Here is a 24,049-nt window from a genome sequence, read left to right as displayed (position 1 = left end):
ATAACTAAATCTTGCCAAAAATGCAACAAGGTTGTGTTGCCACGGTTACCGGATTACGTCAAAACACTGGATTCTTTATCTGACTGGGTTAATCCAGTTGTTTAAACTGTCAGGTACGTTTTATTCTTTCTGAAATCGCACTGAATACAAACATGAAAAACTCAGACACAGAATAGGCAGAGAATCATATTTATTTTATGAGGCATTTAGTCATATTTTTATGGATTATTGTCGCTCTTTGGTTCCGTCAGTTCATGTGCGGGCAGCGTCATAGTTGGCCACGAACCAATCGCAGGTCATCTTTAAGGCTAGAAGAGCAGTAAATAACAAAACTATAAATCAACCAAAGTAAACACACATCTATCATTTGGATCATTTATCAACACAGAATTCCTTTTGCTACAGAAAAATGACGATTGTTGATATTTCATTACTGCATTTTGTTGCTCTGTACCTGTACATGTGCAATAACAATAAAGTTGAATCTAATCTAATCTACATTTCTCACAATAGGACAGATTTGCTGTGATGCTTTCATGGAACTCTGACCTTCTTTAAGTGGCGTAAAGGTGAAGTCGGGGAGGTAGCTCCTTAGCTTGGCGTTGCTGTCAAAGCAGGTCTTCGACACCTGGGCTGAAATGTTGGATTGTTAGCGTGTTCTTAAATTGATAATATTTGTGAAACTTTATCCTGGAGTTTGAGATTTGCTGGATCCTTTCAAGTCGACAATGGATGGGTGTCAGACCTGAATTTAAAATTTAAAAAGTTTATCGGATTAAAGCACAAGTTAATTTAGAGCATAATGTAAACATCCGGGCCATAACCAAATCTTGCCAAAAATGCAACAAGGTTGTGTTGCCACGGTTACCGGATTACGTCAAAACACTGGATTCTTTATCTGACTGGGTTAATCCAGTTGTTTAAGCTGTCAGGTACGTTTTATTCTTTCTGAAATCGCACTGAATACAAACATGAAAAACTCAGACACAGAATAGGCAGAGAATCATATTATTTTTGAGGCATTTAGTCAGATTTTTATGGATTATTGTCGCTCTTTGGTTCCGTCACTTCATGTGCGGGCAGCGTCATAGTTGGCCACGAACCAATCGCAGGTCATCTTTAAGGCTAGAAGAGCAGTAAATAACAAAACTATAAATCAACCAAAGTAAACACACATCTATCATTTGGATCATTTGTCAACACAGAATTCCTTTTGCTACGGAAAAATGACGATTGTTGATATTTCATTACTGCATTTTGTTGCTCTGTACCTGTACATGTGCAATAACAATAAAATTGAATCTAATCTAATCTAATCTAATCTAATCTAATCTAATCGAATCTACATTTCTCACAGTAGGACAGATTTGCTGTGATGCTTTCATGGAACTCTGACCTTCTTTAAGTGGCATAAAGGTGAAGTCGGGGAGGTAGCTCCTTAGCTTGGCGTTGCTGTCAAAGCAGGTCTTCGACACCTGGGCTGAAATGTTGGATTGTTAGCGTGTTCTTAAATTGATAATATTTGTGAAACTTTATCCTGGAGTTTGAGATTTGCTGGATCCTTTCAAGTCGACAATGGATGGGTGTCAGACCTGAATTTAAAATTTAAAAAGTTTATCGGATTAAAGCACAAGTTAATTTAGAGCATAATGTAAACATCCGGGCCATAACCAAATCTTGCCAAAAATGCAACAAGGTTGTGTTGCCACGGTTACCGGATTACGTCAAAACACTGGATTCTTTATCTGACTGGGTTAATCCAGTTGTTTAAGCTGTCAGGTACGTTTTATTCTTTCTGAAATCGCACTGAATGCAAACATGAAAAACTCAGACACAGAATAGGCAGAGAATCATATTTATTTTATGAGGCATTTAGTCAGATTTTTATGGATTATTGTCGCTCTTTGGTTCCGTCACTTCATGTGCGGGCAGCGTCATAGTTGGCCACGAACCAATCGCAGGTCATCTTTAAGGCTAGAAGAGCAGTAAATAACAAAACTATAAATCAACCAAAGTAAACACACATCTATCATTTGGATCATTTATCAACACAGAATTCCTTTTGCTACGGAAAAATGACGATTGTTGATATTTCATTACTGCATTTTTTGTTCTCTGTACCTGTACATGTGCAATAACAATAAAGTTGAATCTAATCTAATCCACATTTCTCACAATAGGACAGATTTGCTGTGATGCTTTCATGGAACTCTGACCTTCTTTAAGTGGCGTAAAGGTGAAGTCGGGGAGGTAGCTCCTTAGCTTGGCGTTGCTGGCCGTCTTCTTTAGTTGTCCGTCCCCCAGCATGGTGTCAAACTGATAACAGGCAGTCAAGGATACTCGACGCGTCTCTATACACTTTCACACAAACCGTTACATTTGAATCCTCTGCTACTCCCAGCTTTCCAACAATGAGTGTATTAATGATTTCCTGGATTTTGTCTAATTTTTAGGAGTTATTGGAACACTAAAGGGATACATGGATTTCACCCGCAAATTCCAGGGCACTTGCTATCATGTCCTCGACCTCCTTGATTGAGACTTCATCCTCTTCACCCACTGAAAACAAACCAGTAAGAAGTATGTGATGCATGCTGTAGACTGGTGCCGTCCAGATCGACTCTACTGCACTGTCCTTTCTTTGGTATACTTCTGGGGTGGTATCGCAGTCGTAGTACAATATTTCCTCAACCCCCTAAAAAGGAAACCCAAGTTTCCTTCCTTCCTTACTCACCAGAGAGGATGATGGGGTCGATTTCTTTGTATTCTCTCAAGACCCAAATGATCAGACGACCCAAATCCTGACAACAAACAGCAGCTGTTAAACGAGTGACTTGTAATATAAACTCTGATTTCAAATATCAGTCTGATATATCACAAGTCAGATGATACCAGAGAAAAGGTGAACTGTCTCCTGGGATTTCCAGAACCACATACAGTCACAGATGTTCCCTCTTCTGTGAGGAGAATGTAAGTTAATGCTATTTTATTTTACATTTCCTGCATTTATCTCAACGACTGGGTCATTCACTTTTTGCTTTGTATGTTTTATTCATGAGCGCGGACAGAACGTGACCGTTCTCTATGTTGAAGTTGTCGTGGGGTCCGAACACATTGGTGGGGATGACTGCCGTATACCGACGGCCGTGCTGCTGGAAGTATGCCCTGCAAACACACACACACACACACGCCATTCCCAAATAGATACGCCCAAAACAGGCGAGGGCCCTTTGGAGGGCAGAGCATACACTATATGCTCCGTCCCACAATACCTTCAGACAATGATCAATGGCAGCTGTTTTCACACAAAGAAGCGTAATGCATCTTAGAGTGGAAACCAAACATAAGGTTCTTTTTCAGACTGTGTGACTGTGACCCTATGGCCCTGTTTGCTCACCTGTTCTGAACATCAATCATCCTTTTAGCGTGTGAGTATCCATAATTAGAGTCATGAGGTGGTCCATTGTGTATCTGTGACAGTTTGGATTAGGATAAATCATTGCTCTTACTATCAAAGCTCTGCTGCTACTTGTTAATCTCTCTCACTTGAAATGTATCCAGTGAGATTCAGATTTCACTGTGTGACCTAAACAGGCCAGAGAATACATTTCACATCTTACCATGGACTCATCGATGGGGTATTCAGTTTTATCAGGGAAGATACAGCTGGACAGGCAGGACACGACCTTGGAGACATCCATCTCATGGGCTGTTTGCAGGACGTTATCATTGATTCGGAGGTTGTCCCTCTGTGAACGGGGTTCATGTCTTAGATATCGCCTCATTGGCGCGCTGCAGAGCACGTCAACTAATGATCTCACCAGAAAGTACAGGTTTTCTTTCATGTGCAGATAAAGCCCTCCAACCTTTGCAGCTAAGTGAATCACATGGGTGGGACGGTGCTTTTCGAAAATGGCTCTCGTTTGTGCAATATCTCTGCTCATTGGTTGACAAAACAGTTCAAATAGATCGATCGGGAAAAATTACTTTTTTTGGTTAGAAACGAGCTTCATGATAAATGGGTGTAGAAGGATACTCACGCAAGATCACCATCCTTAGAAGACAGGAAGATCCACTCCTCCCCCTCCAGTTTCCCCCCTTCGTTCTTCACCACATGTTCAATCGCTTTACCCACTAATCCAGATCCTCCCGTCACAAGGACACGCATGGGCATCTTGGACATATCTGATTCCTTTAGCTTCCTTACTAACATCTAATAGGTCTTCAGCACATTTACTGACCTGTAGGCAATAAACTGGGTTATGTGACATGCAGAATGTGACTCCTCCTTTAAAATGCCATTGGGTAATTTCCTCCACTGATTACCTTCACACCTAAATACTTTTTCCAGCACTTATTTATCTTCGTCAAGGACATTTTATCTTCCTTTGTGTCATGATTATTAATGTCCTGCCAATGATATTACACAAGCATATATTGGCAAATTAAGTCAAAAGAATAATGGATTTTAGTCACATTTAGAAGAAAATGTTGATAATGGGCCAAAGAAGAGCTAATTAAATTTGGTTTCAGATTGCTGATGGACTTTTCCATTGATTTTCTAAAGATTAAAGGTCAATGACATGATTGACTGAGGTCTGCACGCTCCAAGTATTTTTTCTCAAGGTATTATTATACTGCTAACATTTCAATCCAGTGACATATATTTACAACCAGCCTTGTTCTTGATTTCTTACTTGATATTTTTTACATATCTATGTGCGTATCTATATATTGAACAATACAGTGGAAAAACAGGCGTTGGCCCTGTTGATTTGTGTTGGAAAAAATAATTGCGTCTCCTTTTTGGAACTGGAGCGGAAAAAAACATCAGTTGCTAGGAACCAATATTCGAGGTGAACGATTCCAGTCGACCATATTAAGGAACGGAACAGTGAGCAGAAGATCCATACAATCGGCAAGCTACTTTGTATTTAATATACATATGTTCTATATACCTTTTGATCTTGGCGATATCCGAGAATGTGACGAACGTCATTTTACGTCAATTTTACATAGGTTTGAAGATAGTCTGAATTATCTAGCGGCAGGAAGCACGCGCTTAACTGAAGTGTAGCTAAAGCCTGCTAAGGAAACGCTTGCTGCTCCGTTGTTATCCTATTTGCTATGGTAGAACTGTGGTGTTCTGCGCTGCTTAAGTAGTGATAAACCTCTTTTATTTACAATCTGCCGTATTTTTTCTCCACACAGAGTGAAACATTGGGACAGCCTGACACAACTAGTGCTTGTGAAGGGATCAACATCAATAAAGCCAGCCATGACGTCCTTGGTGAGATTAAAAAAAATAACAAGTCTATTGCATTATTCTCAATAGTTTAATTTGGTTTCAAATAGAAACAAAGCGTAGTACTTGCATGTACAAACTTGACCACTGAATGTTGTTTGTTCTGTGCAGGGAAACAGCAGTTCATCAGTCACAGAATACACAGTCCGAGTTCCAAAGTGAGTAGAGAAATAAAATGTCGGAAAGGGCTGCAAAACCAGTTCATTCACTATCCAATTTAATCAGGTTGTACTAAAGTAAAAGAGGCCTTATGTATATATTGTGTGGCTACATGTAAAGTCTTGCTTTTTTTTGGAGGACTTTTCCACAAAATTGTGCTTGTGTTTGTCTTTAATGTAAGATTGTGGGTTGTCATTTGAATATTATTTTTGATTTTAAGGTTGTCTTTTGCTATGTTTTAGAAACACTGGCAAGAAATACAATATTATGGCTTTCAATGTTGGGGACAAGGTCAACTGTTCAACATGGACACAGGTGAGCTTCATATTATGACTTGATAGTTTGAGCTTCATGATGATACGAAGGACACAGTGAAGTGGCCTCTGTCTCTCACCAGGCTCGTATGGAGAGAGACCTGAGTGCTCGTCGGATCTATGGAGAGGAGGAGGCGCCAGAAAGTGGAGCTGGTAGTGAGTTTGGCAAAAAGCAGCGTGAAGAATCTCGGCGAAAGAAGTTTGGCATTGTGACACGTGAGTTCAAAGCGGAGGACCAGCCCTGGATTCTCAAAGTCAATGGAAAAGGGGGCAGGAGGTGAGGATAGAAACAACGTTGTCACATCTGAATGACCCTGCTGCATGTGCTGCTGCTGAATTTACATTTGCCTGATACTCTGTTTCTGTTAGGTTCAAAGGCCAAAGGAAGGGCGGGGTCACAGAAAATGCGTCCTACTACATCTTCACACAGTGTGCTGATGGGGTGTTTGAGGCCTTCCCGGTTAACAGCTGGTACAACTTCACACCGATATCCAAGCACAGGACTCTGACAGCAGAGGAGGCTGAGGAAGAGTGGAGCAGGTCAGGGATTGGCGGTGGTCACAAGTTAGCTGCATGTATGTCACTTTTAAATGTCCACTTTTACAGGAGGAACAAAGTGGTGAACCATTTCAGCATCATGCTCCAGCGAAGGTTGCGTGAGGACCAGGGCGAGGATGAGGAAGAGGAGAGTGAGAAGTCTGGAAAGAAGAAGAAGGGTGGCAGAAAGGGGGGTGACCTGCGCATTCATGACCTGGAGGAAGAACTGGAGATGAGCAGCGAGGACAGTGACTGGAGTGCTGGAGAAGGTACACCCAGACCACCCCGTCCTCACCCTCATCTCCACGGCTTGAACCTGCCACTGAACAGTGAGAGCATGATGATATTTTCTCTTCACACAGAGGGAGAAAACAAGAAACCTAAAAAAACCTCAGTCAAAGGGAAAGGGAAGAAGAAGAAGAGGAAGGATGACAGTGAGGCTCTGGAGGACAGTGATGATGGTGATTATGAGGGCCTGGAGGTGGATTACATGTCTGATGAAAGCAGGTCAGCTTGGTTGTTCCACAGCTCCAATGTCTTTTCCTTATTTCTTTAATATTTTAAGCATTTCATTATTTCTTCTGTGAGCAGCTCAGAGGAAGAACCAGAAAAAGGAAAACCCAACAAAGGAGAGGACGTCCCTAAAGGTTTGACCATTTGTGACACCTCCATCTGTTAGCACTTCTCTCCGTATTGGCCGTCACACACTGGTCCTTTTACAGGAATAGATGAGGCGTCAGAAAGTGAGGAAGAGAGTGAGGAGGAGAAGCAGAACAGCGAGGAAGCCAAAGAGGAGGAGGAAGAGGAGGAAGGAAAGAAAACTCCAGTCCAGTTGGAGAAAAAGAAGAAAAAAGGTGATGAATCACACAACTGTAGATAAAATGTGAGTGCTCATAAATGACTTGATGGGGGAATTTTGACCCACGTGGACGTGTGCTTGTGCCACAGACAGCAGTGGCGAGTCGGACAGCTCGGACGACAGTGACATTGAGGGAGAGGCGACCTCAGCTCTCTTCATGGTGTGTTTATTTAAGTCTGGTGTTGAGTTTCTATGCATAGATTTGGGTTTTGCTTTTTTTTAAGATTGCTTTCAAAAATCTCTCTTTTCTTCTTTCAGAAGAAGCGCACCCCCCCAAAACGTGGAGGTGGCCGCGGTTCCGCAGGCAGCTCCAGGACCGGCAGTCGCCCAGGGACACCGTCTATAGACTCTGCCTCCACCTCCAATACGCTCCGAGCTGCTGCCAGCAAGCTGGAACAAGGTGCCGGGAAGCTGATTAAAGCCAGTAAAATAAACGCCTGAAAGATACAGGAACCATCATGGCCGCCGCCTTTATGTTACATTTGAGTCAAACGCACTTTTGTCCCCACAGGTAAGAGGCAGGCTCCTGGCCCCGACTGTCCAGCTGCCAAAAGACTGAAAATGGAACCCAGCAGTCAGAGCCCAGGGCCGTCTGGAAAGAGCACCCCACAACCCCCATCAGGCAAATCTACTCCCAGCTCAAGGTACAGCACCAGTCCCTCCACCGTGAAGTAGGTGAACCCATCACAAGCTACATCATAACATCTGTATTTCTTCTGCTCAGCGACATTCAGCTGACGGAAGATGCCGTCCGACGGTACCTAATCCGGAAACCGATGACCACTAAAGACCTCCTGAAGAAGTTCCAGACAAAGCGCACGGGGCTGAGCAGCGAGCAGACCGTCAATGTCCTGGCACAGATCCTGAAGCGGCTCAACCCAGAGCGAAAAAACGTTAATGACAAGATGCACTTTTACCTGATGGAGTAATCGTACAGGAAGAGTCCAGAGCTGAAGTGAAGAATTCTGTAAATAATAGGGTTTTGTTAGTACTTTCCTAACGGGTCACATGTGTTTTTTCATTTTGTGTTGTGTTGAGTAGAATAAAAATGTAGAATTATGTAGCCTTTTCATTTGTTTTCTTTGTTTTCAGTACATGATTAGATTGAAGGATATGATAATGCCTGTGGTTCCACTTAAAGTGCAATGAGTCTTTTGAGGTGGAACCAAACAAAAAGGTTATTTCTAAGTGTGTTTGTGTGTATGTGTCCCTCCAGCTGTAGTGCGTGAGTATCCATAATAATCCATAAGGGAAAGCTAATTTATTATGGTTTCAGATCCCTGAATGACTTTGCCTTAGGTTGTCATCTTTATAAAATCAATTTTTGTCGTTCTGGCGCTTAGCAAAATAATAACAAATTTTAGAGACTCTCAGACCATAGATCTAAAGATCAAAGGAGATCATAGAGATCCAACCTATTAGGTTACATTACCTTCTATAACTACTGCAATTTATGCTATATAAAAAGTGACGTGGGGAAATGTCCTGATTGACTGAGGTGTGTGCATCCAAGTATTTTTTCCAAGGTATATGGCAAATATTCCATCTAGTGACAAATATTTACAGCTAGTCTTGTTTTTAGGATTTCTTGACTCTAGACTGGTTAATGGATTTAAGTGAGATTTTGAAGAAAATGTTGATAATGGTCCAAGGGAGAGTTGATTTAACTTTGTTTCAGATTCCTAAAGGGTTTCACCTTTGATTTTCTAAAGATCAAGGCCAAGGTGCTTTGATGGTAAAGCAACCTACTACAAGAGCCTGTGTTAGGTTCAAACAACCTGAAACACGAGAAAAACAAATGAGGCAAAGACAACAGTTTGAATTTTACTTGCAAGGAGATCTGTAACTGAGCACATCTCCCACCATCCTTGTTTTATTGAGATTAGGAGGTCCCTAGTTACAAAAGTCAAATGTGTCTAAGGGAGGGGAAAACACAAGATAGCAGGTCTCAAACAGAGCAAGAGACTGTAAATCATAATGGTGAGATTATACGTAGGCCTTCACTGATTTGATTAGCTTAGCACACAGACAGCACATTCTTCTATATCAGACAGATTAAAAGAACATCTTCTGGGTTCGGCCCCGCAGCTCTGTCTCCAGTCAATGTCACTTCTCCAACAGCCGCCGCATTTCTGTCGCCCTTGACCAGAGAAGTTCGAGGTGACATACCAAGCATCATGAACATTAAGCATTAGCAGATAATAAGAAACATTAAGTAATGAGAGACAATATAACAAGAATAAAGAATATAACAAGGCAAAAGCAAATAAGAGATAACTTTAACATAATGGATCTAACAGCCTGCTTTTGACCATCTGGCATTTTTTAAAATAGCAAAGATTAAAGACTCATTAACTATTGATTTAAATATCAAAGGACATCATAGACATCATAGACATCAAAGACCACAAATCAACCTATTACATTAGATTTTATCACGACTGCAATACATTATACAAAAGGCAACGTGGGGAATGCACCTGATCAACTTAGGTCTGGGCAGATTGTTTAATTATCTGTTTTATTTATATATTGAACAATACAGTGGAAAAATAGATTGTGTTGGCCCTGTTGACTTGTGTTGGAAACTAATTGCATCTCCAATTTGGTACTGGAGCCAATATTAGAGGTGAACTCTTCCAGTCGATAATATTAAGGAACAGAACAGTAAGCAGAGCCATACAACCGACAAGTTACTCTGGATTTATTATGCATATGTTCTATATGGTGTTTGATCTTGGCGATATCCGAGGATGTGAAGAACGTCATTTTACGTCAACTTTATATAGATTTGAAGATATTCTGAATGATCTAATGGCACGAAGCACACGCTTAACTGAAGTGTATAAGCCTACTAAGGATACACATCCTTACTGCTCCCGTTATTATCCAATTGTCTGTTTGTCTCCACACAGAGTGAAACATTGCTGCAGTTTGACACAAGCAGAGCTCGTTAAGGGATCAACCTCAATAAAGCCAGCCATGACTTCCAAGGTGAGATTATAAAAAAAACCCAACAGAAGTCTAATGCATTCTTGTCAATAGTTTAACTGTCAGCAGTTCAATGTATCATTTCAATTCACAACAAAGCTTAGTACTTGCATGGACAAATTTGATCACCGAATATTATTGTTTGTTCTGTGCAGGAAAACAGCAATTTATCGGTCACAGAATACACAGTCCGAATTGCAAAGTGAGTAGAGAAATAAAATGAAAGGGCTGCAAAACCAGTCCATGCACTATTCAATTTATTCAGGTTGTACTAAAGTAAAAGAGGCCTGATGTATATATTGTGTGGCTGTTTACATGTAAAGTCTTGCTTTTTTTTGGAGGACTTTTCCACAAAATTGTGCTTGTGTTTATCTTTAATGTAAGGTTGTGGGTTGTCATTTGAATATACTTTTTAATTTTAATGTTGTCTTTTGATATGTCATAGAAACACTGGCAAGAAATACAATATTATGGCTTTCAATGCTGGGGACAGGGTCGACTCTTCTACGTGGACACAGGTGGGCTTCATATTATGACTTGATAGTTTGAGCTTCGTTGCATTACGAAGTGGCCTCTGTCCCTCACAGGCTCAAATGGAGAGAGACCTGAGTGCTCGTCAGTTCTCTGAAGAGCAGAAGGTGCCAGAAAGTAGACCTGGTAGTGAGTTTGGCAGAAAGCAGTGTGGAGAATCTCGGCGAAAGAAGTTTGGCATTGAGAAACGTGAGTTCAAAGCGGAGGACCAGCCCTGGATTCTCAACGTCAATGGAAAAGAGGGCAGGAGGTGAGGATAGAAACACTGTTGTCACATCTGAATGACCCTGCTGCATGTGCTGCTGCTGAATTTACATTTGCCTGATACTCTGTTTCTGTTAGGTTCAAAGGCCAAAAGAGGGGCGGGGTCACAGAACATGCGTCCTACTACATCTTCAAAAAAACCTCTGAAGGGGAGTTTGAGATCTTCCCGGTTAACAGCTGGTACAACTTCACACCGATATCCAAGCACAGGACTCTGACAACAGAGGAGGCTGAGGAGAAGTGGAGCAGGTCAGGGATTGGCGGTGGTCACAAGTTAGCTGCATGTATGTCACTTTTAAAAGTCTGCTTTTACAGGAGGAACAAAGTGGTGAACCATTTCAATATCATGGTTCAGCAACGGTTGCAGGACGACCAGGGCGAGGATGAGGAAGAGGAGAGTGAGAAGTCTGGAAAGAAGAAGGGTGGCGAAAAGGGGGGCGACCTGCGCATTCATGACCTGGAGGAAGAACTGGAGATGAGCAGCGAGGACAGTGACTGGAGTGCTGGAGAAGGTACACCCAGACCACCCCGTCCTCACCCTCATCTCCACGGCTTGAACCTGCCACTGAACAGTGAGAGCATGATGATATTTTCTCTTCACACAGAGGGAGAAAACAAGAAACCTAAAAAAACCTCAGTCAAAGGGAAAGGGAAGAAGAGGAAGAGGAAGGACGACAGAGAGGCTCTGGAGGACAGTGATGATGGTGATTATGAGGGCCTGGAGGTGGATTACATATCTGATGAAAGCAGGTCAGCTCAGTTGTTACACAGCTCCAATCTTTTTTTCTTTATTATTTTCTAATTAATTTAAGCATTTCTTTCTTTCTTCTGTGAGCAGCTCAGAGGAAGAACCAGAAAAAGAAAACCCCAACAAAGGAGAGGACGTCCCTAAAGGTTCGACCATTTGTGACACCTCCAACTGTTAGCACTTCTCTCCGTATTGGCCGTCACACACTGGTCCTTTTACAGGAATAGATGAGGCGTCAGAAAGTGAGGAAGAGAGTGAGGAGGAGAAGCAGAACAGCGAGGAATCCGAAGAGGAGCAGGAAGTGGAGGAAGGAAAGAAAAAAGGTGATGAATCACACAACTGGAGATAAAATGTGAGCGCCCTTAAATGATTTGATAGGGGAATTTTGACCCACGTGGACGTGTGCTTGTGCCACAGACAGCAGTGGCGAGTCGGACAGCTTTGATGACAGTGACATTGAGGGAGAGGCGACCTCAGCTCTGCTCATGGTGTGTGGATTTAAGTCTGGTGTTTCTATGCATAGTTGTTGGTTTTTCTTCTTTAGATTGCATGAAAGCATCTCTTCTTTCCTTGTTCAGAAGAAGCGCATCCCCCCGAAACGTGGAGGTGGTCGCGGCTCCGCAGGCAGCTCCAGGACCGGCAGTCGCCCAGGGACACCGTCTATAGACTCTGCCTCCACCTCCAATACGCTCCGAGCTGCTGCCAGCAAGCTGGAACAAGGTGCCAAAAAGCTGATTAAAGCCAGTAAAATAAACGCCTGAAAGATACAGGAACCATCATGGCCGCCGCCTTTATGTTACATTTGAGTCAAACGCACTTTTGTCCCCACAGGTAAGAGGCAGGCTCCTGGCCCCGACTGTCCAGCTGCCAAAAGACTGAAAATGGAACTCAGCAGTCAGAGTCCAGGGCCGTCTGGAAAGAGCACCCCACAACCCCCATCAGGCAAATCTACTCCCAGCTCAAGGTACAGCACCAGTCCCTCCACCGTGAAGTAGGTGAACCCCTCACAAGCTACATCATAACATCTGTATTTCTTCTGCTGCTCAGTAATATTCAGCTGGCGGAGAAAGTCATCCAGCGGTCCCTGATGCGGAGACCGATGACCACCAAAGACATCCTGAAGAAGTTCCAGACAAAGTGCCCGGGGCTGAGCAAGGAGCAGACCATCGAAGTCCTGCAACAGATCATGAGGCGGCTCAAACCAGAGCGAAAAGTTATGAATGACAAGATGCACTTTTACCTGATGAAGTAATCGTACAGGAAGAGTCCAGAGCTGAAGTGAAGAATTCTGTAAATATTCCTTTTTTAGAACACCCTTAAGTGGTCACACATGATTTGTTTTTTCATGATTGGTGTTCTGTGTTGAGAAGAATAAAAATGTAAAATGGTGTAGTCTCTTTCGTTTTTCTTCAGTACATGATTAGATCGGAGTGTTGTGGGGTCTGAACACATGGGTGAGGATGTGATGACGCCTGTGGTTCCACTCAGTGCAATCACTCTTTTGAGGGGGAACCAAACAAAAAGGTTTTTTCTAATTGTGTGTGTGTGTGTGATTGCGACCGTACGGCCGTTTGATCACCTGTTCTGAACATCAATCATTCTTTCAGCATGTGAGTAAACACTTCGGACAGATCAGCAACTTGCAGAGCTGCTTTCTGAACAAAAGACTCGGTGTTTGTTACCAACATCAGTGCTGTTACCTGATCTAAATTAATACATTTATTGCGTTTTATAATACCAGTAACAAGTTGAAATTTTCTGCATGCTGACAGGAAGTCAGACGCTTTTGTCCAAGTTAATCCTGAGAAAATACTCTAATCATTTTACCCAGTCACATGTAGCTATGCTAATCTGTTAAATACTGTATATATGAAACATGAGCATTGACATGAGCAAACATGAGCATCTGTAGTGGTGAAGAGATTTACCGGTCATCTTCGTTCCTACCCTCACCTATGGTCATGAGCTTTGGGTCATGACCGAGAGAACAAGATCACGGGTACAAGCGGCTGAAATGAGCTTCCTCCGTAGGGTGGCTGGGCTCTCCCTTAGAGATGAGAAGCTCTGCCATCCGGGAGGAGCTCGGAGTAGAGCCGCTGCTCCTCCGCGTTGAGAGGAGCCAGATGAGGTGGCTTGGGCATCTAGTCAGGATGCCCCCTGGACGCCTCCCTGGTGAGGTGTTCAGGGCATGTCCCTCCGGTAGGAGACCCCCGGGAAGACCCAGGACACGTTGGAGAGACTATGTCTCTCGAATGGCCTGGGAACGCCTGGGGATCCCCCCGGATGAGCTGGAAGACGTAGCTGGGGAGAGGGAAGTCTGGGCTTCTCTTCTTAGGCTGCTGCCCCCGTGACCTGACCCCAGATAAGAGGTAGAGGATGGATGGATGGATGGATGGATGGATGGATGGATGGATGGATGGATGGATGAAACATGAGCTCCAAGGACGACAGACCTTTACTGTTTTCAATTTTAATGACTTCATTTACACACATACAGCTGAGGATCAAACCAAAATGTATTTGATGGAAGAGCTGTTTCTGCATTCATATTAAATTAAAATACAATTATCCTTTTTCACTCTGGCTGTTGTTGGATTTCATATTTTCTGTAAAATGTATCATGATAGATGAAAACGAAAAGAGTTTCCATTCCATAATTTTCGAGGATCCAATGCAGCTTTCTGGATAGAATTACTGAGGCGGTTGTTCATCTGGAAGGTTCCGGCAGATGACGGAGATGCGACGCAGACGAGGCACCTTACGACCATTAAAGACGGACTCATCCTCTTTAAGGATCTCATGAGTGAAGTTATATCTTGCCTGGTCCCTACATGAGTGAAAATGGAGAAACTATTTTAAAGGGCAATTCCTGTGTTTGCCAACAAATTCAAAAGATTTTGCATTTTTAATACTGATGAATAGAACACAGTTTGGGTCAGAACATTTTCACTACCACAAATACTTTAATAATTACATATTTTAGCTGCGATCTAAAGATTAAGATAAAGCCCGACACTTCACCTGCAGTCACAGGTGATATATCGAACCTGAGAATGTAGAGAGATCGTTGTGGCAGAAGCAGGTCCAACCGTTCGCTGGTGTCATTCTCCCTCACCAGACGCATCACGCAGTCGGACAGAAGGTTGATCCCAGCAATGGTGCTGCCGCAGAACTAGAAACAGGACAAACACCAGAAAACAGCAGTGAAGACGCGGGCCACATCTGTTATCAAAAACATCGGCCGATCCCTACTTTAATGCTGTCGATGTGAGGCTTGATGAATCCATTCTTGTCCAGATCTAGAACGTGGACAGGCCCGAGGAGAGGGCTGCCCTCTGCAAACGCTACGGAGCGCACACGCTGGATGATCTCCTCACATGCTTTCCCCCAGCTCACTCGCTCGGTCTCACGGAACCCGTGGATAGCCTGGGAAGAGCCACACAGCGCCAACAAATCCACAAGTAATCCAAGTACCAACAATTTCATCATCTGGCTTTATGATCAAGCTGCCATGGAACTTTGTTTCTTAAATGTCAGGGAAACATCCGAGTATGGGTTGACTAGGTTTACTTAGGTTTTGCTTTATGTTTTTAGGGGATGTGTTGTTTGTAACAAATTGTGAGGGCAATCAACAGTCAATTACACACTTGGCAGATATAGTGAGGTAGTAAATAGGTGAAGACAACTTTAAATATCCTTCTTTAAGATGCGTTCGTAGGAATAATGAGGCCAACATAACTTGACCTTAACATGAGGAGCAGTATGCGACCCTCACGTGATGTCCGCGAGACCCTTGAGGGAAACCACGCAGTTAGCTTCTTCAGACTTACATCATCCCAGTGGTCAAATTCGTATCGTTTCTTCTTCAGTCCTGGGTCCAACTCTCTAAGAAGAGCCTGCTCCTCCTCCTCGGTGATGAAGCCCGTCCTCACCTGCACCTGAGACCCGAGCTTCTGCACCAGTTCCCGGCTTGACCCGACGATAAGCGCCTCGTCCGGAGCAGAGAACGGCCCGCTGCTCACGCAGCGCTGAAGACTGTTGCCGAGAGCCGGTTTGTGAACTCCTTTGATTATTGTCAGCAATAGTTTCATCCTCCTGCCTCAAATGTTGACAGTCATTTCCAACACACAGTACTTTTTTTACAATCAGATTCGAGTTCGGTGTCAAACTGGAGTGTTGGGCGCCATGTTTAACGCGCAATGCACACTGGGAATTGTAGTGTTCCAGGACAGTACAGGTCGGTGAGATAAATCGAGCAGTGACTTGCGGGTGGAGTTCTTCATATTGACCACTGGGCGGCAACATATCACAATAATTCTGCGAGTCAACGGCAGCGTAATCATCTCATTTAAAAACAGACAGGTGTTTAAACGCGATAAAACTAAAAAAAAAAAAAAAAAAATCTTTTGATTTAATTCATTAATCTATTATTTAAATGAACGTTTTCTAAATTGTACAGAATATAGTGAAGTATTGTAACAGATGCAAACGCCTTGTGAACAATACCTTTAGTCTATAAATCCCTGCTTTTCTTTAATTAGACCTAAGTGGGATGCATATGGTATATACATTAGACACTGAAGCTGTCCTCCTTATTTGCCAGAATGCTGCACAGTGAGGTTTTTCTATTACAGCAAATGTTGTCTGCATCAATCAAGGACTGTTATACACATTTCACAACAAAGCCCGGACACTTCTTTAACACATTAGCAAACCAAAGGGGTCATTTGGTACAGCGGTTTTATCGAAAGGCACACTAACGCTCAGGTTTTTAACTTCCATGTCACCGAAAGGTGACAGAGGGCCTCGCTTAAAACCGTTGAAGAGGCAGGAAAAATAAATGGAGCATTAAAATGGAAGAGGGTTCGGAGATGATGAAGCATTGCCCTCATCGCCGTCTGCACTGGAGATTCTGCCAGAAACAAAACTGACCCACATAAGTGCACGCGGGGTATCTTCTCTTCCATTTTGAGGTTGTTTCCAGATGCACTCTTTGCTGGTTAGGTGAGCAAAACCACATAGCTAGTGCAGGGTGGTGCTACACCACCTCCGAGCTGGGTAATAATTCTGGCCAGTGTTTACCCACAGTTGTGTCTACACTCGTGTGCATACGTGTGTACATCCACCGCTCACACACACAAGGAGTATTAGTGCTCCTTCCTCGAGCCGGTCTCGGTCAGCGAGCATCCACAATACGCCTAACTCACCCCCCACCACCCTCCTCCAGCCCACAACCTCGCTGCTAATGTGGGGCCCGTTTCATTGTCAGATGCCATGTTGCCTCCCCCAGCGGCGCATTCATCCAGCCATGATGAATGTTTTGGGTTCGCATTCAAACTCCCAGTTGGTGCGCTCGTTTAAGGCCTCTGCATTACCGTCGGCCGGCCTCTCCTGGAGGCATCATTAAGCCTTCGCTTGAATCACGCAATTTAAGCTGAAAGGAGCCAGAAAAATGCTCGGCGGCGGGCGGCTTGACGAGGTGCGCCGGCGCCGTCTGCTGACGGTAGGAGGAACCCTTGTTGGGGAATGAGCACTAAAGAGTTTTGGCTCGATTCTGCATTAGGTCTTTTTCCTCATCCGTCTGTAAACAGGCGGCTGCGTGCGGTTTGGGTCCGGCCTCGTCTCTCCGACGGAGCGGGTTCAGCAGGGGCGGAGTGCTCTACATGCATCCGGCCATTGAATTATTCAGCCTTATGAATCATTGAGTCACGACACTCCTTTTTAGGCCCTCGCCTCCGAGCAGCAGCCGCACAGCTGCCCACCGTTTGGAGCATCTGAGGCGGGAGGGAAACCGGGGGAGAACGATCCAGAAGCTTGGAGCGTGAGCGATGGGATGACTGGCGTCCCGCACGATGGAATGTGCCGGAATCCAACTTTGGGCGTTGATTCCGCTCTTCGTTCTGTTGTCCTTAGGGGACATTCTTGCCTGGCACACTTGGGTGTGGGGGGGTCACACAGTTGTCTCAGCTGGGAGGTTCAGGGTTCAGTCCCGGCTCAGGCCTTCCTTGGTGGAGGTGACATGTTCTTGCCCCAACTGTGTTGGGTCAGGACAACCTTTGTTGGACACCCCCACTGGGATGTGAGTGACTGGTGCATGTGGATGAACTGGTGACTTACTCTCCCTCCGGTCTGTCCAGGGTGTCTCTCACATTTCTGTCCAGGGTGTCTCTCTGACCAGGGTGTCTCTCAACTGTCTGACCAGGGTGTCTCTCAACTGTCTGACCAGGGTGTCTCTCACCTGTCTGACCAGGGTGTCTCTCAACTGTCTGACCAGGGTGTCTCTCACCTGTCTGACCAGGGTGTCTCTCAACTGTCTGACCAGGGTGTCTCTCACCTGTCTGACCAGGGTGTCTCTCTGACCAGGGTGTCTCTCACCTGTCTGACCAGGGTGTCTCTCAACTGTCTGACCAGGTGTCTCTCAACTGTCTGACCAGGGTGTCTCTCACCTGTCTGACCAGGGTGTCTCCCACCTGTCTGACCAGGGTGTCTCTCACCTGTCTGACCAGGGTGTCTCTCAACTGTCTGACCAGGGTGTCTCTCTCACTGTCTGTCCAGGGTGTCTCTCACCTGTCTGACCAGGGTGTCTCTCACCTGTCTGTCCAGGGTGTCTCTCAACTGTCTGTCCAGGGTGTCTCCCACTTTTCTGTCCAGGGTGTCTCTCAACTGTCTGACCAGGTGTCTCTCACCTGTCTGACCAGGGTGTCTCTCACCTGTCTGACCAGGGTGTCTCTCACTTTTCTGACCAGGGTGTCTCTCAACTGTCTGTCCAGGGTGTCTCCCACTTTTCTGTCCAGGGTGTCTCTCATGTCTGACCAGGGTGTCTCTCACCTGTCTGACCAGGGTGTCTCTCACCTGTCTGACCAGGGTGTCTCTCAACTGTCTGACCAGGGTGTCTCTCACCTGTCTGACCAGGGTGACTCTCACCTGTCTGACCAGGGTGTCTCTCACTTTTCTGTCCAGGGTGTCTCTCAACTGTCTGACCAGGGTGTCTCCCACTTTTCTGTCCAGGTGTCTCTCACCTGTCTGACCAGGGTGTCTCTCACATTTCTGTCCAGGGTGTCTCTCTGTCCAGGGTGTCTCCCACTTGTCTGACCAGGGTGTCTCTCCTGTCTGTCCAGGTGTCTCTCACCTGTCTGACCAGGGTGTCTCTCAACTGTCTGTCCAGGGTGTCTCTCACCTGTCTGACCAGGGTGTCTCTCACATTTCTGACCAGGGTGTCTCTCAACTGTCTGTCCAGGGTGTCTCTCAACTGTCTGACCAGGGTGTCTCTCAACTGTCTGACCAGGGTGTCTCTCATCTCTCTGACCAGGGTGTCTCTCACTTTTCTGTCCAGGGTGTCTCTCATCTCTCTGTCCAGGGTGTCTCTCACTTTTCTGACCAGGGTGTCTCTCACCTGTCTGTCCAGGGTGTCTCTCATCTCTCTGTCCAGGGTGTCTCTCATCTGTCTGACTATGGTGTCTCTCACCTGCCTGTCCAGGGTGTCTCTCATCTCTCTGTCCAGGGTGTCTCTCACCTGCCTGTCTTTCCAAGGTGTCTCTTACCTGTCTGTCCAGGGCGACTCTCACCTGTCTGTCTGTCCAGGGTGTCTGTCAACTGTTTGTCCAGAGTTCTCCTGGTACATGCGTCCAGCAGACAGAGATGAGAATGACAACATGGGTCCATATTTCTGAAAACTGTCCACCTCATGTTAAATGTACATTTGATAAAGACATCAGCTTAAACTGATTAAAAGATGAGGGGACTGTTTCCATTAACATCTACATTAACCTAAAGCTGCACAATATGCTCAGACTTGTGCTTTTGTAAATTTCACGCGCACGCAATTTTGATTTTATTTTGTTTTAACCATGCGCGCACGTTCCGATCTGACGCTGACACCCCGTTTAAGGACGCGCCATTATTGATCGGCTCTCCCACTCCCATCCCATTCTGATCTCCACAGAGTCACACAACTCCGCCGGTCCCCCTTAAACTGTAAATTGACGTTCATTTCCCTTCCACAGAGGCGGTTATTTCTGGAGTCAATCAATTAGGTCACATAATAGATTTAGAGAATGGTGTCTTGCGATGTTGCGGGTTTACACCCCCCTATATCCCCCCCACCCCCAGTGCATGATTGGTGGATCTCTACTCGTTGCCAAATAACCGTCTTCTCCTTTACAAGGTGGAAAAAGATGAAGGTCAGACTGGATCTGACTCAGTCTACCTGTGACCTTTATTTGGGGTTAGGGTTAGTTTCAAGAAAAAATCTATGCATTTGTATCACAATCAATCAATCTTTTGGCGTTAGCGCATTATGATCACACCTTCCGGAGTGGTGGAAGCTGGGGGGGTGGGGGGGGGCAGGATCCTTGGCTGGGTTTTTAAGGAGGGTGGGAGGGAGGGAGAGATGAGAGCTCTCTCCGTCCATTAATTTCCAAATGTCTGTTGCTAAGAATAGACTCCCTCCTCCCCACCCTTCCACCTCAACCACGCTCGCAGACCTGCGCGCACATCCGCAGCCAGCGCGCCTTTACTCCAACGCGTGCGCGCCGTCATTGTCGGCTTGGGTTGCAGCTGTTTTCTTTGCGTGAGCTGCGTGACGGCAGGCTACCCCACCTTTTTTCACCCAAAACAGACGGGGGTGCGCGCCTTGGTAGAGCCGTTTTTTCCAATGACGCGCACGGGAACGGGAATGGGGGTGTAAGGTGTCACATACCGTGTTTCAAATCGTGCTGTCAAGACTAAAAAAATGACAACGAGAACAGCCAAATTCCCAGATATGAGCGATTCCCTCCAGCCGGCCGTCTGAAGTTGCTGCGTGCGTGCGTCAGTGCGCGGCAGCCGCAGGAGGAGCGGGCTCTCACTGCGGCTGCCGCGCACTGGCGACGCCGGAGCGCGCGGGACTCTCTTTCATTTAAAGACATCGACTCTGACCCCACTTCCAGAACCAGACACAGCCCCATCTTTCCTTCCTTTTACCATCTTCACATCCGTGCGCCCCCCCCCCCCCCCCCCCCCCCTCCTCCCCTTGGGGGCAGCTGGATGAAAAGAGAGAGAGAGGAGAGAGAGGGAAGGAGAGAGAGAGAGAGAGAGCCAGGGCATTCAGGTTTTCAACAGTGCGGATGAAGGTAGACTTCCAGGGGCGGGGATGGTGAGGGGCTACTTCGGCATCACTGCGCTTCGAACGGCGGGACCGAGGTCATGAGAGGCGGCGGAGAAGCGGCCGTCGCCCCCGCGTCTTCGACGACGGTGTCCGTGTGTCGCTTAACGAGCTTCCGGATGGTCGCGCCCGCAGGTGACGGGAAGAAGGCGACGCTTTCAGCCAGGCAGGACGCTGCCGGAGCCGCCTGAGAGAAGCGAGGGAATGACACCGAGCTTTCAGGGGGAAAACGGTATTTTTTATCTCTCCTTTCCTGCCCAGATCCTGAACTGAAAAAAAGAGAGAGAAAAAGCCACCTTTTTGCCGCGTTCTCCAGGCTGGTCGCGGGGGGGGACATATTACCGCCACACGCCGTGCCAAACATTGCGGATGTTTCGAAAATAAATAATTAATTGCATCTTTTACCTCCTCGATGCCTTTCTGTCTATTGGGAAGCGGCTCCACGATGCCAAATTGAGAGCTGACGGACTAGAGGGGCCGATAACTGCTGTCTGATTTACGCTCCTGTCCCGACGCTGATTGTGCTTCACGCTGTCATTTACAAGCTGTCATGACTGTGAGGGGATAAATCGTCCGGCGACGCGCAGGAGGCTGCGGTGCGCTCTGGTGGGAACCACGGGGAACATGAAGCCTTCCGTCGCCCCGTGATTTCAGGAAACCTGCTTCTTTTTTTTTTTTTTTTCTGGAGCGGACAGAGCGGAGGCGCCAACAGACCGAACGACATCACGTTTGATTTCTTCACACCCACAACTGGCCCTTAGCAGAGGCGCGCAGAGATCGGATGGGCGGCCTCGTCTGCTGAAGCCGGAGGTGTTCGGAAGCCCGCAAGAACCCCCCCCCCCCCCCCCCCCACACCACCACCCCCCCCACCCGTCGTGCATATGAGACGTTCCGATCCAGATGGGATGTAATGTTGTGTGGCTGCACTACGACTGAGCATTGGTCTCGTTCTCCGCTGCTTCGTGAAGATTGGCTTTTGGTGTCCACACTATGGCACGGTTCGGAGATGAAGTCCCGTCCAGGTATGGCGGGGGGCCCGGCGGAGGGGGCCCGGGCGGCCGCGGAGGCAGCCGGCAAGGTGGGCCCCACGGGCATGGACACGGCCACGGGCATGGCCACGGTCACGGTCCTCCTGGAGGACCCGGAACCCAGAGAATGTACAAGCAGTCCATGGCGCAGAGGGCCCGGACCATGGCCCTGTATAACCCCATCCCCGTGCGCCAGAACTGCTTCACTGTCAACCGCTCGTTGTTCATCTTCAGTGAGGACAACTTCGTCCGGAAATACGCCAAAAAGATCACCGAATGGCCATATCCTTTAGCGCCCGTTAGTGAGTAACAGGCGCGCGCGCGCGCGCGTGTGATTATCCAGAAAGAGGTGAGTCTGAAACCGGAGACGAACGTCTGATCCGCCTGATCGATACTTCGCTGTTTATTTTCTTTACCATAAATTAAAGAGGCGATATCGGGCTGTGACGAACGTGTAGGACCTCGCGGATCAATGCGCGCCCACGTGAGCACGGAGACCAGGTGAAGGTTGCTCATGGAATTTAGAGTTAATTAAGATGGAAAGGCCAGAAGCGGCGTTGTTAAAGGGGGGCTGTTCATCGCCACTTTAGCAACCAATCACATTTGTCATCGCGAGCCACGGTCCTGTGTGACGCTCCTGACATATGATACCTGTGTGCGCGTGTGCGTGCGTGATAGTAGTGGTGTTGGGGGGGTGTCTAGGGGGCGCTCCTGGATGCTGATGTCAGCATGTGCAGCACATGGTGCTGGTGGAACAGGATCAATGGGGGAGGGGAGGAAAGAAGAGTTTGTGCATGTGTGTGTGCGCGCGCGTGCACGCCAGCCTGCCCTCACTTTCATACACTCACACTCCCGTTTCAGCACGGTGCAGGTGTGAGGCTCAGCTAGCCTGGATGTGTGGCCTCTTAACTCCTTTATCTCAGCGTCTCCGGCTGTGTGATGCACCTGTGACACGTTTCCATCATTTCCTGCGTCCTCGAGCAGGTACAAGCTAACCACACCTGGGAATCAGGAGGCTTTGGTGGTGTCATTTCTCTGATATGTGTTTGTCGTGGTGGAAAAAAAAAAAACCAACACACGTTCCTCCGTTAGGGAAATTTCACTAATGACTGTATTGATTGGTGCCGATGCTTCAGTCGTGACATAACACATGCTAATTGGGCTGTTCCGGTGAGGCGCAGGAGCCGCTTACAAGCAGTGGTGCTTCACAATTACGTTGATTCACTGTCTGAATGGCAGACTCGTGGCAGTGGGAAGGTGAGCCCGTTCAGCAGATTCGATGGTCCTCTTCGGGAAAACCAACATGTCCGCCATCGTTAGCACGACTCACACAGAAGAGTCTTTCAACCATCCAAATATGACCTGGAGGAACATTTTCTACACCAGCTCTCCTGCTGGATCTCTCCTACTGTCAGACACACGTGACTTTTAGCTCCTCACGTGATCTGCTAGCTATGTCAACGGCTACTTTTGTCTGTCATTAAGCTAGCAACCATTTAAAGCCATTTTCATTACATACACAACTACTAAATAACCCTTTCACTAATTGTGAAGTAAAATTAATTAGTTAATTGCTTAACAATACTCCACTGGTAAGCTGTTTGGCGTCCAAATGTTTGCGATGTATTGAAATACCAAAACATTGGCGTAAGTGAAGCATTAGCACACTGATGAAATGACTGACATTTGTCGAATTGAGACCATTTCCGAATCATCAGATGTTTGAATGTCAGCGGATTCATTATTCAGCAGGATTCTGACCTGCAGCGTTGTTTAGTTGTGTCTCTGGACCCCTGGGAGTGAAACCCAAATAACCGTTCTCTTACACCCACATTCAGACACGAGAGGCACAAGGTTGCGTAATTATAATTAGCTTCGCAGTCTTCAGGACTGGTTGGTTTGCTTAAAGGAAATAAGTTGTATATGTTGTTAAACACCCTTAAATGGCTGCGCTGGTATTTTTCTGCACCCATTGATACCAGAACAAGTATTTTTAATTTTATATTTTAATGAAGGTTAATGAAGCCTCTAGGTATAATGTGATAGAGACAGCTGCATCCTTGCTAACACCTATGTTCACATATATATCTGTGCACGTAGAAGAAACATTATAACAGGCAGTGATGTGTTGCTGTATTCCTGTGCTTCCAGAAATATCTTGCTTTATTTCA

The 24,049-nt window shown here is 46.1% G+C and overlaps 5 protein-coding genes across 15 annotated transcripts in view; 3 read left to right on the top strand and 2 right to left on the bottom strand.

The window, feature by feature from the left end:
• Positions 1 to 1,839: 1,839 nt before the first annotated feature.
• Positions 1,840 to 4,639, bottom strand: LOC130514767 (GDP-L-fucose synthase-like). The gene is made up of 10 exons (XM_057014554.1): positions 4,041 to 4,639; positions 3,822 to 3,936; positions 3,621 to 3,749; positions 3,398 to 3,471; positions 3,032 to 3,165; positions 2,893 to 2,957; positions 2,735 to 2,801; positions 2,480 to 2,559; positions 2,217 to 2,316; positions 1,840 to 1,974 (listed from the first exon to the last, which is right to left on the bottom strand). The coding sequence occupies exons 1-10, from the start codon at positions 4,211 to 4,213 to the stop codon at positions 1,919 to 1,921; spliced, it is 993 nt and encodes a 330-aa protein (XP_056870534.1). The 5' UTR covers positions 4,214 to 4,639; the 3' UTR covers positions 1,840 to 1,918.
• Positions 4,640 to 4,822: 183 nt separating this feature from the next.
• On the top strand, positions 4,823 to 8,233 carry LOC130515178 (general transcription factor IIF subunit 1-like). 2 transcript variants are annotated; one of them, XM_057015274.1, is made up of 14 exons: positions 4,823 to 4,918; positions 5,212 to 5,290; positions 5,417 to 5,463; positions 5,707 to 5,779; positions 5,862 to 6,055; positions 6,148 to 6,318; positions 6,385 to 6,584; positions 6,678 to 6,822; positions 6,907 to 6,962; positions 7,038 to 7,169; positions 7,264 to 7,334; positions 7,433 to 7,574; positions 7,686 to 7,818; positions 7,899 to 8,233. In XM_057015274.1, the coding sequence occupies exons 2-14, from the start codon at positions 5,279 to 5,281 to the stop codon at positions 8,101 to 8,103; spliced, it is 1,581 nt and encodes a 526-aa protein (XP_056871254.1). In that variant the 5' UTR covers positions 4,823 to 4,918; positions 5,212 to 5,278; the 3' UTR covers positions 8,104 to 8,233. The 2 variants fall into 2 exon arrangements, with proteins under 2 accessions (XP_056871254.1, XP_056871253.1); XM_057015273.1 differs by having other exon boundaries at positions 7,433 to 7,598.
• Positions 8,234 to 9,485: 1,252 nt separating this feature from the next.
• Positions 9,486 to 13,096, top strand: LOC130515354 (general transcription factor IIF subunit 1-like). 2 transcript variants are annotated; one of them, XM_057015518.1, is made up of 13 exons: positions 9,486 to 10,168; positions 10,321 to 10,367; positions 10,611 to 10,683; positions 10,753 to 10,946; positions 11,039 to 11,209; positions 11,276 to 11,472; positions 11,566 to 11,710; positions 11,799 to 11,854; positions 11,930 to 12,031; positions 12,126 to 12,196; positions 12,287 to 12,452; positions 12,540 to 12,672; positions 12,756 to 13,096. In XM_057015518.1, the coding sequence occupies exons 1-13, from the start codon at positions 9,884 to 9,886 to the stop codon at positions 12,958 to 12,960; spliced, it is 1,845 nt and encodes a 614-aa protein (XP_056871498.1). In that variant the 5' UTR covers positions 9,486 to 9,883; the 3' UTR covers positions 12,961 to 13,096. The 2 variants fall into 2 exon arrangements, with proteins under 2 accessions (XP_056871498.1, XP_056871499.1); XM_057015519.1 differs by having other exon boundaries at positions 9,495 to 10,168; positions 12,287 to 12,428.
• A 1,066-nt stretch (positions 13,097 to 14,162) lies between these two features.
• Positions 14,163 to 15,930, bottom strand: alkbh7 (alkB homolog 7). The gene is made up of 4 exons (XM_057015341.1): positions 15,539 to 15,930; positions 14,961 to 15,134; positions 14,756 to 14,880; positions 14,163 to 14,535 (listed from the first exon to the last, which is right to left on the bottom strand). The coding sequence occupies exons 1-4, from the start codon at positions 15,797 to 15,799 to the stop codon at positions 14,400 to 14,402; spliced, it is 696 nt and encodes a 231-aa protein (XP_056871321.1). The 5' UTR covers positions 15,800 to 15,930; the 3' UTR covers positions 14,163 to 14,399.
• Positions 15,931 to 20,364: 4,434 nt separating this feature from the next.
• cacna1aa (calcium channel, voltage-dependent, P/Q type, alpha 1A subunit, a) overlaps positions 20,365 to 24,049 on the top strand; it is a 55,286-nt gene continuing 51,601 nt past the window's right edge. For 6 of the 9 annotated variants that reach the window (XM_057014124.1, XM_057014120.1, XM_057014126.1 and 3 more), the window contains exon 1: positions 20,366 to 22,160. In XM_057014124.1, the coding sequence (XP_056870104.1) occupies positions 21,841 to 22,160 (320 nt within the window). In that variant the 5' untranslated portion in view covers positions 20,366 to 21,840. Of the gene's footprint in view, positions 22,161 to 24,049 lie in introns of all 9 variants that reach the window. The other 3 variants (XM_057014121.1, XM_057014125.1, XM_057014123.1) reach the window with 3 other exon arrangements.

The sequence above is a fragment of the Takifugu flavidus genome, chromosome 18 (assembly GCF_003711565.1).
Source record: "Takifugu flavidus isolate HTHZ2018 chromosome 18, ASM371156v2, whole genome shotgun sequence".
In the NCBI taxonomy this organism is placed as follows: Eukaryota; Metazoa; Chordata; class Actinopteri; order Tetraodontiformes; family Tetraodontidae; genus Takifugu; species Takifugu flavidus.
This window is presented reverse-complemented; position numbering and strand designations above follow the sequence as displayed.